At 41.0% G+C, this 13,239-nt stretch overlaps 2 protein-coding genes across 3 annotated transcripts in view; one reads left to right on the top strand and one right to left on the bottom strand.

The window, feature by feature from the left end:
• Positions 1–774: 774 nt before the first annotated feature.
• orc4 (origin recognition complex, subunit 4) lies at positions 775–5,853 on the top strand. Its single transcript, XM_067501374.1, has 14 exons — positions 775–896; positions 1,413–1,481; positions 1,607–1,683; positions 2,384–2,474; positions 2,600–2,675; positions 2,797–2,882; positions 2,962–3,010; positions 3,121–3,272; positions 3,351–3,524; positions 3,636–3,722; positions 3,823–3,931; positions 4,019–4,114; positions 4,398–4,465; positions 4,602–5,853. The coding sequence occupies exons 2-14, from the start codon at positions 1,425–1,427 to the stop codon at positions 4,782–4,784; spliced, it is 1,305 nt and encodes a 434-aa protein (XP_067357475.1). The 5' UTR covers positions 775–896; positions 1,413–1,424; the 3' UTR covers positions 4,785–5,853.
• A 101-nt stretch (positions 5,854–5,954) lies between these two features.
• Positions 5,955–13,239, bottom strand: part of LOC137125617 (activin receptor type-2A-like) — a 43,789-nt gene continuing 36,504 nt past the window's right edge. For both annotated transcript variants that reach the window (XM_067501372.1, XM_067501373.1), the window contains 4 exons: positions 13,044–13,158; positions 12,540–12,678; positions 12,295–12,425; positions 5,955–12,159 (listed from right to left, as the gene is read on the bottom strand). In XM_067501372.1, the coding sequence (XP_067357473.1) occupies positions 11,965–12,159; positions 12,295–12,425; positions 12,540–12,678; positions 13,044–13,158 (580 nt within the window). In that variant the 3' untranslated portion in view covers positions 5,955–11,964. The remainder of the gene's footprint in view (positions 12,160–12,294; positions 12,426–12,539; positions 12,679–13,043; positions 13,159–13,239) is intronic.

The raw sequence follows: 13,239 nt of genomic DNA, 5'->3' as shown, positions 1-13,239 counted from the left end.
GCCAACATTGCTACTCTGAGCAGCCTGCAGCTACACAGCCCCATACACAGTACAAAACAGAGGTGGTACAAGTAAACAACCTCAATACCCAATTAAAAGTACTAAGCAGATCATCTCCATTTTACTTAAAGTACAAAAGTAAACAAAACATGTACAATAATTAATACATATAACAGAACAACCTTTATTGTCACATACATGTTACAATTAAATTCTCTCTTCGCACCTGACTCGTCCCCCTGGGTGAAGCAGTGGGCTGCAAGGGCGGGGGCACCGGGTGAGCTAGCACACCTTGAAACACAGTTGAAGTTGGAGCTACAAAAACTGCTGTAATATTCATTGCCTGCAGGTGGTGGAAGTATTGACACTGCAACAGCTATCGGTTATTTCTTCTTCTTCTTCTTCTTTGGTTATGCAGACTAGACTTTACAATGAGGCATTCCTGTCCTCTACTAGTTGTTAATTATTGACCCTTTTCAACAGGTTGTTATATATTATTACATACTCTGTGGATCCTCCAGCAGTATTACTATATTTGCCTGTAGGTGGCAGCATTTATAAATCTACACAAACAAGTTTAACTGCAACTGTTACTTCACTCTCATAATAATAATAATAATAATAATAATAATAATAATAATAATAATGATAATAATAATAAAATTACATTTACAATTAGCTGCTGCATATTGTATGTCAGTCCATTTCTTTTCTATTCTACTCTGTTCTCATTTATTGTCTGAAGAAGAAGAATAATCTCTTTTCTTGTTTTCTAGTCCAAGCCTCAGCCAATCACAGCCGACGATGGAGTCAATGCCGGAAGTCGTCATCCTCGTCTGAGCCTCGTTCCCGCGAAGCTTGAGAGTCGACAGTGGGCACATCACGGTTTTCCCCAGGTTTGTATTGGTCTTGTTTTACGTGTATTTATTAGTCGATTAACCAACTTTCATATGCCTACATGATCAAATTAATACTAACTCGCTAAAACAACGCGTGCTGCTATTTCGCTTCCGCAGAGCCACGGTGGCGTTCACTGCAGCGTGAGAGGAGCGTAGTACCAAACTTCATTTTTAAATAATTAAAGATTATTTCCCGCTGTCTTGTTGAGCTCATTTGAATGGATCCTGAATACAAAATGCGACCGTTCCTGAATAATTAGGTGTCGCCTTACAATTCGGCATACATACTACTCACTAAGTTTTGAGGGATTTTATCGTGTTCTAAACAATCCGTGTCCGTTTGGGAACATTCTGGCCTGTTATTAATGCACATATGTGGAAATACAAAGCTGTTGTTGATTTTTTTGGATAGACGTTTAGCTTAAAAACGCCGCCATGCAAACAAAGTCAGTTATGATTCTGTTTAATGGGCTAAAAACATTTTGGGTTCAGACAAATGTATTTTCTTTTTAGAGCCCCACCATCATGAGTAAGAGGAAGGTAAAACAGGATCATATGCCAGTAGGGGAATGCATCACGCAGGTTTGTGTTTACATCTATTTATCCCTTGTTAATAACAATTTACACACTCACTGAATGACAGTCCAGCAAACAAAAAGCTTGTGTTTTTGCACAGTGTGTCATCTTTTATTCGCATTGATTTTCAGGTTCAGAAGGTTTTGAGGGAGCGATTTTGCCACCAGCAGCTTCCTGAGGAACCAGAGGGAGTAGAAGCTCAACACAAGTAGGTTTCGTAAAGGAGAGCTACTGAAACTCCGTTTATTTTAAAATGAAATAAATAATAGTTTATTCCTCCCTTAGTAGTTGATTTCTTCACATAGGTTTTCTATGAAACCCAAAAATTGCACTTTACTATCATATAAAGCATAAGAAAATCACCAATTACTAATGAGACGGACAGAAAATTTTGGTTATCTGGTTATCAGAATAGTTGCAGATTTATTTTCTCTCAATCAGCTAGGTTGATTATTGCTTGAGGTGGAGCTGGAATACAGGTCTGTAATTTACAGGTGTTAAACTGAAAGTGCGCAGAAATTGCTGTTTTGTTAAGAAACCAATTTTTATGATACAGACAGAAAAGAGGAAGTCTTACAAATGTCAGTGAATTTTTTAAAAGGAAACAATAGCTGCAGTGTCATCTGTAATGAAGACCTCAGCGTGAGTTTCACTGACCCAGTTTAGTCTTTACCAGCTGACAGCACTGTCCCAGTTTAGAGGTTGGAAAAGTTCCCAATACACACAACATATATGTCTAGGTGTTGCTCAAATTCACATCCAATACTAGGGGTTTAATTTTTTTACTCGTTTAACACAACAGTTAATGCAGGTAGACTCCGAATTCTCCAATCTATCAAACTGAGTTTAATACATTTTGCATTTAGACCAGCATTGTGGGTATTGTAGTCACACCGATTCACTTTCAGGCACCTCCTTGAGCTGCTGAAGCGGACGGCCATCCACGGGGAGAGCAACTCGCTTCTAATCGTCGGTCCCAGAGGAGCTGGAAAGACAATGGTGAGTCTCTGCAGTCGCCTTGAGATGGGCTTATTGGTAAAAATGTCTCAAACGATGATGAATGGCGTTAATGTAAATCCTCTGAGGGTTGTAACATTTGAGTGTGTGTGTTTTTGTGTCTGCAGCTGCTAAAGTGTGTGTTAAGAGACCTGTTGCAGGATAAAGAGGTGCAGAAAAACCTGCTACAGGTTCACCTTAATGGTACAGACCTCACCTTATTTATTCAGGATTTAAGGACCTAAATGCGATCGCTCCTATTTGTGGATCCACAAAAGATGTTCCTGCAGGGATAATTGCATGCATTTCTCGCCTGTGTCCGTAGGTCTCCTGCAGACAGATGACCGAATAGCGCTGAAAGAAATAACACGGCAGCTCCACTTGGAAAATGCTGTCGGTGACAAAGTATTTGTAAGTTCTCAGAAGGAGTTGTTTTCTATAATCTGTATACTAAAAACACTGCTTCAGAGTCCGGTGTGTTTCATTTCAGGGAAGTTTTGCAGAGAATCTGGCTTTTCTTCTGGAAGCACTGAAAAAAGGTTGGAAAATGTTGCACCGGTTTTTGACATTAAAAACCCCAAATTTAAGGTCAATTAAGCCCTTTAACAGAGTGTAATGTTTAGGTGTATGCTGTTTTGGTCCCATCCAGGTGATCGCAGCAGCAGTCGCCCAGTGTTGTTCGTCCTGGATGAGTTTGACCTGTTCGCCCACCACAAGAACCAAACTCTGCTCTACAACCTGTTCGACGTCTCCCAGTCTGCCCAGACGCCCATCGCAGTGGTCGGAGTTACCTGCAGACTGGTGGGCCTCAGAATCTGATTTCATTTACTCACAATGAGGAGAAAAGTATTGTCCTAAACAGCACTTTTGTATAATCAGGATGTTCTGGAGCTGTTGGAAAAGCGTGTAAAGTCACGCTTTTCCCACCGTCAGATCCACCTCCTTAGCAGCCTGACCGTTACTCAGTACCTGAGGCTGGTCGGGACACAGCTCAGCTTGCCGGATGAATTTCCTGATGCCAAGTTTGCACAGGAGTGGAACTCAAGTATCGAGGTGACACGAGGAACAGTTTAAACAAAACAAAACAAAATCAAACTCTGAATCACTAACACACACTTGGTTAGATTTTCCTGAAACGTTTCCTCTCGTCTGCTCTTTCTTCAGACTTTGTGCGCAGACAAATCTGTCGAGGAGGTTTTGCAGAGACACTTCAACGCCAGCAAAGACTTCCGCTCAATGCACATGCTGCTGGTGAGGGCAATACACACATGTTGGTGTCACCGCGCTTTGGTTTAACGCAGCCAGTGTGACACCGCTACAGTGACTGTCCTCCTTGGTTTTTGTATCGCAGATGTTGTGCCTGAGTCGCGTCTCTGTAGCCAAACCAGTCATCCAACCTGCTGACCTTCAGGAGGCCAGCAGGCTGTGTTTAGCTGATGCCAAGGCTAACATGCTCCACGGTAACTTCAACACAAAACATGTCTTCAAGGACACACTCCAGGCAGTTTACTTCAGTTATATTTGTGTTTACCTTTCTCTCTTTTTAGGTTTATCGATCTTGGAGCTGTGCCTGATCATTGCCATGAAGCACCTCAATGACGTCTACGAAGGAGAGCCGTTCAACCTGCAAATGGTTCACAATGGTACGGCCTGATGCAGCCTCCCCTACTGTACTGTTTGGTTTGTGATGAAACACAATAAAGAAAGAGAAATGAAAAGCATCAGACAGCAAATCGTAAAACAGGACAGAGGAGAGATGTTATAGCCTCAAAAGGCTCAAGATGTTGACATGGGAAAATGTTAAGCTATTAATGTTAGTTATTACCTTTAAAAAAAAAAAAGAAAGAAAAAACACATGATCAACAAATAAGCTGAAAACTCCAATAAATGCTGCAGTTAAACTTTTCTCCATGTCCTGCATTGTAGAGTTTAAGAAGTTCCTGCAGAGGAAGTCAAACTCCATGTACAACTTCAACCAGCCTGTTGTCAGAAAGGTCAGTAAAAGCATTTGATTAAAAATCTTTGCCCCGTTTAAGACATATACACACAGACGCTTCCAGTTTCAGAAACAAGTAGAGGAAAAAATGGTCAACTTTAAAATTTCCAGATGAACGTGCTTTTTATTCGCAGGCCTTTGAACATCTGCAGCAGCTGGAGCTAATCCGACCGGTCGAAGGCTCCTCGGCCAAAACTCAGAGCGAGTACCAGCTCATGAGGCTCATGTTGGACCACAGTCAGATCATGGAGGCCCTGCAGAAGTACCCACAGTGCCCCACTGATGTCAAGCAGTGGGCCATGTCGGCGTTCGGCTAGGACCCTACGTACGTGTAGACTTCATGCAGACGTTAATTCGCTGTAATGCACTGCTGCAAGAGGAATGTTCCTGAGGTTTGACTAACGTGCAGAATGTCTGAACAGATTCAAGGTTTCAAACGGAAACGTGCACTGCAGCTCTTAAAGTGACCGAGACAAGGCTGCTGGCGTGTCAGCCTGTTAGCCACGCTAGGGTGATTTTTCCTCAAAATAAAGAGAAACGGTGAGCTTTGTATTACTGGGATTGTATTTTTCATGTTTTCCACTCTAAAAAGCTTTGTTTTAATAATGTCATCATTGTTTATGTTCCTCACTACATGTTGTTGGACTGTGTGTATGGATTTGAGAAACCTTTAAGAAAAGAAAAAGAAAATATCACACCACGATATTTCTACACTGTGAGAGAAACAAAACACCTGCCAACTAATTTTGATCATCTCTTCATGGTTAACACGTAGAAGTACTGGTGCTTGGCCATCTCTTGTTTGCTTCCATCTAGTGGCTGATTTCTGGAATCAGCGATACCCTGGACCATGCTTTATATTAGAAACACTGTTTACTGCTAACAGCAAAGCTTTGTTTTCTCTATTGCACCCTAGGAACAAGCACTCATGTACTGTAATCACATGCAGTAGCAGATCTAGCAGTAATGTATGTTGGACTGTGCTTTTGTCTCAATTTAAAATTTAAGTTTCTACTTGGTTTTGTTGCCTGCACAATATTTAGATATACTCCTTATTTTAGTGCCCTGTATTCTTTAACTGCCAAAAGAAGTTTACCAGTGGTTTAAAGGATAAGAGGTGCTGTATTGTAGCTTGTATTTCATTACATCCTATGATCATGTGAATTTTATTTCAAAGTAATAAGTAAAAAATAAAATAAAAAATTGCTTGTAACATGAATTTAAATTACCCAAAAGTCAACTGTTTGTAATTATTTTGCCCTGCACCTAAGTCCTAAAATAGAGGATGTAAATTCACATAGGGAAAACACAAAAGTGCTCATGTGGTAGAGACAACAAAGAATCAAACATTTTAGATAACTAATAGTTCAGGGTTAACTGCTTCTCTGTTCATGAAATTCAAACTCCCCCCCCATTCTTACCATATTACATAGTTCTTTTGATACAAAGTGTTCAGAGTCAGTGGGGGAAAAAAAACTCCATCAGCATTCACAATCTAAAAACACATTTATTTACACCACGTGGATCACTTCAGCTGATAAAAACCATGGCCGGCTAACATTAGCCGTGAGTCACAGCGCTGATCGGGGATCAAATCTGTCTCCTCTGTAATAATGTATCCAGGGTTTATGAGTTTTTTTTTATTTTTTGCATTAACACTTATTAAAGAAAATTCTCTTTTTTTTGTCTAATCCTCCCTTCTCACTTTATTGTGAGGAGAAAGGTCTGATGTGAGGGTGAGAATCCCTGCAGCTGGTAAAGACTCAGTCCTGCTCAGTAAAACCCAATGGGATGCTTTCGTTGTACTTCCTACACAATTCCAGTTAGAGATTCCAGACCTTATGCTTTCACATTTTTGTCAGCAAAATAAAACAAACAGTCACATGTATCAGGAGTAGAGAAACACTTTCATTGTTTGAGATTTGTTTTTGTTTTTTTTTGTTTTTACACAACCCACTGCTGCTTCACGAGCAAAAAAAAGACCACATTTCTTCCAGCGTTGAAACCCAGAAACCCTGCGAGCACCATTACAGGTTCCTTTGGCCGATCCTGGATAAGCGCTGCAACTCGAGAGCCTCAAAGAGATGTGGGGTCAAAAATGCATGTAGTGTTTTTGTTTTGTAGAAATTTCAAACCTGGCAACCAGACTTGGTGGCGAGGTCAATGGAGTTCAATGCTTCCTCTAAAATTCTTACCAACAGTGGGAAAAGCAGGTGATCGAGATGCTGGAATGAAATACAGATAGTGTATGATTGTATTGTCACAAATGGAGTATTGCCAATGCTCTTCAAGAGCTTCAGGGGTTCTTCAAAATGGTAATGCTAGGGGGCCTGAACAGGCTCCCTGAGGTACGCCCTGGGCTGAACGTTCCTCGTTGGTTAAATCATTTTCTGCTGATGAAACCTTAAGTGCTTTCTTGCGTTCCTTTAGTACTCAAACAAGCCTCTTACTTTAAGCTTAAACAAAGCTCAACTCAAAAGTTTTTTGCATGGTGAAGGACAATTGTTATGCAGCTGGGCCAGGCCCCACTAAGTCAGAACACAGGAAAAATATAAATGAATGTAGAGGAAACACTGAAGTTCAACACACACTTATAAAGATTCAGCTCAGAGTATATAGTTAATACAGGTATTTATGTTCTCATGTCTGTACAGATCCTAGGCTGCTTAAAATAGTGGGGGCAACAAGACACAAATGTTTCACTGGTAGTTTATATGCACAGCAATGTGAGGTGCTGGGCTGGAGGAAGTCGAGATAGAAAAAAGTAAAGCCTGCACACAGGGAAAAGCCATTCGTTCACCTTTAAACGACACTTCACCTTCAGCAGGAGTCAGAACAGGTTTGCTTAGATAGTCGAGACCTGAGGGTATGTGGCTGTGATTTGATTTAAAAGATAACAGGTATTGGATGTTCACTTTGGATGCAGGTTCAGGAATTTTTTAAGATTCACAAGACTGTGAAGACTGCTGAAGTGGAAATTTAGGTGCTTGATACTTTACGAGGACCAAAACAGAACTGTTCACACGCAGTTCTTCTCGAGTACTCAACACACTTTACCTGTTTTCTACTTTCTCTGGCTGGACTGTACAGTCCACCTAAGAACAGTAGTGGTTCACATCTTCAGCAGGTAACTACGACCAAGTGGTGCACGAATGGATCTCTGCGTGCGGCTGTTTTACTAGTTTCTACAGCGACAGGGCACAATCACACGAAACCAGCCAAACGCAAAGCCCTCTAAAGTTACACAGGGCCGGGCTCAATCCATCAAAGCACACACAATACTGGAATCCAGGAGTCTGAAGAACATTCATTCTCGGTCATTTGTCCATAGACTGAATAGAAACAAGCACGTTACAGTTTATATCTTTTTCTTTTTGAATTACTGAAAGTTATTTCCTGAATGACAACCGAACACCCACCCACACCCCCCTCCCCCAAACAACAACGACCATAAATCGTGCCAACTCTTACAACTTTATTCTGAGTTGCACCTGAGCTCTGAACCCCAAAACCTCAGGCCTGTAAATTAAAAAATAAATACAACATATCAATATGCAAGGTCACGGATTAAAAAAAAAAAAAAAAAAAAAAAAAAAATTAAAAATGCTACAAGTTATTTGTGTGTGTGTTTGTAGTATATTGAAAGTCACTCCTGCAGCTGATCCTACAGAAGTGTAGGGTCGTTTGCGGCACTGGTTGCATATAACTCGCTAGAACTTAGAAAAGCATAGTACTGAATCCCTGAATGGTATTTGTTGGTTTGGGTTGGTTTCTCAGGCACAGTTTGAACTCAAGCGGTCAAGCACTTTAACCTTGCCTACCTACAGTACTGGGATGTGACTGCCAACCAAATGCTGGTGTTGTTTTGCTGTGGCTGATGGGTTTGTCGACTCTACCAGCTACTTTGGCAAGTAACCAATCAACATTTGGAGGCTGCTTTTAAAAAAAAAATCCACCTAGCTCCACTTGCAATACGGGTGAATACAGTTTGCATTTGAGGACACCAATGGGAGCAGTAACTGGTAATACTGATGTTTTCTCTTGTCAGTCAGCATCACGTTTCCTCTCTAAACATCTTCTGAGCCTTATATTGTCAAACCTTTTGGCAAAAATGGGGATTTTACTGAGAGAAAAAACCCCCAAAACAGAACTTTTGCCCAATTTAACATCTTTATTACAATTTTGGTTTATTTGTCTTACCTTCTACCCCAAAGAAATCCCTGCGAGTGAGGTAGTACCTATTGAAGGGCTGCTGGGGTTTGCAGTACGGGTCACCCCTGACTGTTCAAAGTTGATGACGACCTTTAGACTGTGTCTGAATTTCATTTAACTAAAAATCAGCTTCAGCAAAAGGAAGAAATATCAATGCAAATGTCATACTCGTGCTACAGTAAGTAAATAAGATGATGGCTTAAATTTCCTTCAGGTTTGCTGTGGTGTTGCAAAAGTTTGAGCGATAATATCTCAAAACTGTATTACTGTCATTTTTACTACTTAATTTACACACTTCACAGTTTCAGAGGTGTAGCAAAAAAAAAAAAAAAAAAAAAAAAAAAAAAAGCAAGCACTTAAAAAAAAAAAAACTTGATCTGAACTCAAACTTTCATTGAGTTCTCAATTTTTTTGGGGCGAAGATTTTGGCGGAATTTGCCATTTGTTAGTCTAAAATTGTAAATATTAATAAATATTAATTTAGTTTGGCCTTGTAAAGTATGTGTTTAAAAAACAGTTGTTACAAAAACTGAAAAAAATAGCACGCATCACAGAAAAGCTGGATTAAATGTACAGTAAATGCACAAAACAAACTGACTCAGTTACACACTTGACTGTTTGCTGTGAAGAATGAGAAAATTTGCTTTACACCTCTGTCCAGAATTTGTGCAAATAATCATGATCAATTTCAGTTTTACAGTACTGTTTGCTTACAATGCTAAGCATATTATAAAGAAATTATGTATCCTGAATGTGAAATGGTTTGGTAGGAAGAAGATTCTCCATGTTTTAAGCATTTCCAGCTGTGCCACCTAATTTCAAACTGTATCCTGTGAAACCGTCCCAAAGCTTGAGGAGAGACTGCAGGTCTGCCGGCACCAGTGTTCAATATCCCTCAGAGGAAATAAAGACTCAAAAATGTCATTGTTGCCTTCACAACGATGACGAGATACATCCGTTTTGCCTGACATCTACAAGAGTAATACAGGTACATACAAATGGCACCAGAATGAAAGAGAGAAAGGGGAAGTTCCTTGTCTCAACTTGTCTTAACCTTGGTTAGCCGTGCGATTGTTTGGTTAGTGTCAACAAGATTTCAAAAGCATAGACGTCAGCCCCAGGTGAGGGACGTAAAACGGCACAGAACTAGCAGTTGACCACCAGCGATTACCGGGCTGTGTCTCAGGAACTTCAGGGAAACAAAGGACCCCAGATATCCCTCTTCTCAAAAAGATGAAGGTGACGATATGAGGCAATAAATACATTGGTCGGTTTGGTTTGACACAAAACTGTCAAACTAAGCATCTCTCAGGGCTAAAGTAAGACCAGATGTTGTATTCTATTAGGACTTGGTAAATACTTGAATGGAGAATGGACAGATGACAGCTTAACCATCTGGGATTAGTGTTAACATTAAATTTAGAGTGATCCTAAAGACAGCATAGACACTGGGTATGAGCATGACAGCACGGCTAAACCCTTACAAACAGAGACAAGGCAAGAAAGACACAGAGAGGAAGCGTATAAGTCAGCAAGAGAGGAGGTACTCCAGTCCAAGACAGGTGAAGATGAGGAGGAAGGGGTGGAGGATGTGAGGAAGTGGTAAGTAGCAAAGATTCCTGAGGTGTATCAAAAGTGAGCAGAAACTCTTGATAGTTATCCAAAATAAAGATGTGTGCAATCAAATTAAAAGCAGGCTGGCTCAGCTAAATACAGGTACGATTCTAAAGTAGGGCTGGGTACCCCTGAAAACCCCTCGAAACTGCACCTTCAAATCTGATAGCTCTCCTAACACATTGGATGATTCTAATTCTTTATTCTCTGCTCTTGCTCTAAATTGAACCACATACTGAGTAATGGATTTCATAAAATAAAATCACAAAGAAGAATATGCCCCAAGATTCTGGTGATCTTGGTGTGTTTTAACACCTTGGCATTTCATAAAGATACCAAATATAAAAAGGTATCGTGAGTTAGTACCCAGCGCTAAGCCAGAGAAATATAAATACATATACTGTATGTCCGGATCTCACGGCCAAAATTAGGCTCGTCAGCGATAGATCTTAATAATCCCTCGACAGTTGACACGGCAAACCAAATTGGAAAAATCACTTTAAACAACAACTTCATCATGGGGGATGGGGGGGTAATTTTTTTCCCTATTTCCAGAAAAAAAATCCCAAAAAGGATAAAAATTAACAGAACTAAACACAATGAAAAAGTTATTTTTCAGTCAAAAAACAAACAAAAACAAAAAACCAAAATGAAGCAAACCAAGAAAGGGGAGGAAAAAAGGTGTTTTCAGTGTGTATGGCCATGAATGTTGAGGCTCTGCTGACTACATTACCCATGAGCGCCTTGGCTGACAGCAGATTGTTGGGATGTGATGAAAGGCCGAGGCTGTGGAAAGTGGGAGCAATGACTGTGAACAGGGAGAGTGGCTAATTTAAACTGTGTCCATCTGAACTGAGGTATACCTGGTTGAAGGAGGTTTATGGTTCTTATCGTCGTAATGCTTGAAAATGGACCCCCCTCCCCCCTTGCCCCTTTAAAATAAGCTTGATTACCAAGTTGTCTGGGTCCATAATACATTATGTACAGCAGCATTACACTATAAACATTCAGAAGCCGTTGCTTATTGGCAGAACGATAGTCGTTTCTTCAAAAAAGAAAAAAAAAAAGAAAAAAGAAAATAAAACGCACACGAGAAAACAGCAAATGTATTGAGAGCCAGTTGCTCCTTTTTTTTCTTTTTTTTGTGTTTTTTACACTAAAATGCACTGAGAGTTCTGCAAAATTTCTCTGCAATTTCTCTTCTCTCTCTGTAGAAAACAGAGCAGAACAGGTTGCCCTCCTATGTGTGTATGTGTATATAAAAACAATACATGATTAAAAGTGTCCGTTGAGTGTTGTCGTCCCAGCAAGTCAGCACTGTCAGCGTTGACGCCGTTTGTCGTCGCAATTATCCTGAATCGTTTTGCTCGGGATGAGAGAGTTTCAACTATTAAAATGTTAAAATCCTCAGGCACACATATCAAAATGAGGTGGATATAAACTGATGTGGTGAGGTGGGCACAGGGTGTTTCCTGAATGCGAGTAGCGGCCCGCACTTAAAGGAAAGCCAGAAAAAAACAAACTAACAACAAAAAAAAAACCCAACAAAAACTGGAAACTGAAGAAAACAAGAAAGAAAGAAAAAGAAAAAAGTATGCCAACCAGCCAGGGTCGGCTGTTTATCCCCTCGTGTTGATCCGTGTTTCTGCAAGCTCATCTGGCGTTAACTGATCATAAGCTGGACTCCTTGGGAGGGAGGTCCACGTTGGTCACCATGGTGACAACAGTGACGATCTCCTCGGGGCCGATGATGGGGGCTTGGCGCTGCATTTGGCCGATGCGCTCCTCGACGCAGCCGGCGGAAAGACGAGCCTCGGCCTCGTGGTCCCAACAGTCCTCGATGGTTTCACAAAGCATGGTCAGACCCTGAGCACAAGCAGAGCAGATCGGCATTATTGCCCGTTACATCGTCACCATGACGTTTACAGTCCCTGTCTGTTTTGTCTGTGCTGTGAAAGCTACAATATTTACATTATTTGAGGACAGTCTCTCATTGCTCACCGTGTGTTTCTGCCAGCAGTCTCGCAGGCAGGGCCGCACTTTCCTATGCACTACAACATCCTGCATGTCCTCCAGAGACGGGTGCTGACCGATCTCCTCCTCAAACGGAAGCATGTACTCGTCCACGGGGCCTATTAACGCATAACCACATGTCCAAAATTAAATGAAATTACAAAGTGAATACAAAGCTAATGAAATAAACAAAATGCAGCATTTTCTTGTTGATGCATCAGCCTGAGTCTTACCATCTGCAGCTGTACATCGTGATGCAAGCTCCCAGAGGACAAGGCCAAATGCGTACATGTCGATGCGCAGGAAAGAGTCGCGCTGGAAGTTAATGGCCCCCTCCAGAACCTCAGGAGCCATGTAGCGCCGCGTGCCCACCTACGGGTTCGTCGGCAACACAAAAACATAAAATCAGGCAGAAGCAGCTATGACCCAGCTCACAGATGGGCTGAGATGGTGAAATGTGATGCTTTTGTCATCACATGACGGCTTCGTTGCTTAGTTGTCAGGAACATCAAAGTGAACAAAGTCCAAGCAAAGTTGTGCAAGTCTGGAACATGAAGTGGACATGTCTGTCTTGCAGGGGGTCTGTCAATGTGGCATTACATACTATCGGCAGCTCAGTAGCACAAACATTGAAAGTGCTGCCCTTACATCCACTTTTTTTGTCTTCAGTCTAAAAAGGCTGATGGAGAATAAGTGGGTAATTAGTTTATATTTTCATATTTAACTGTAAACTCTACCTGTCCATGTGTGTCTCCTGCTGATTTTCCAGCTTCAAACTTCAGGGCAAGGCCAAAGTCAGCTATGCAGGCTGTCAGATTACTCTTCAATAGCACATTCTTACTTTTAATGTCCCTAAAACACAACAATCAATAAGTAAAATCTCCTCAGGCTAACACAGCAAGCCTCAAGTATGTCAAAATGATACATTCACAG

Source organism: Channa argus, chromosome 4, assembly GCF_033026475.1.
Source record: "Channa argus isolate prfri chromosome 4, Channa argus male v1.0, whole genome shotgun sequence".
Taxonomy (NCBI): domain Eukaryota; kingdom Metazoa; phylum Chordata; class Actinopteri; order Anabantiformes; family Channidae; genus Channa; species Channa argus.
The sequence above is the reverse complement of the archived record's forward strand: the minus strand, read 5'-3'. Positions and strand labels throughout refer to the sequence as shown.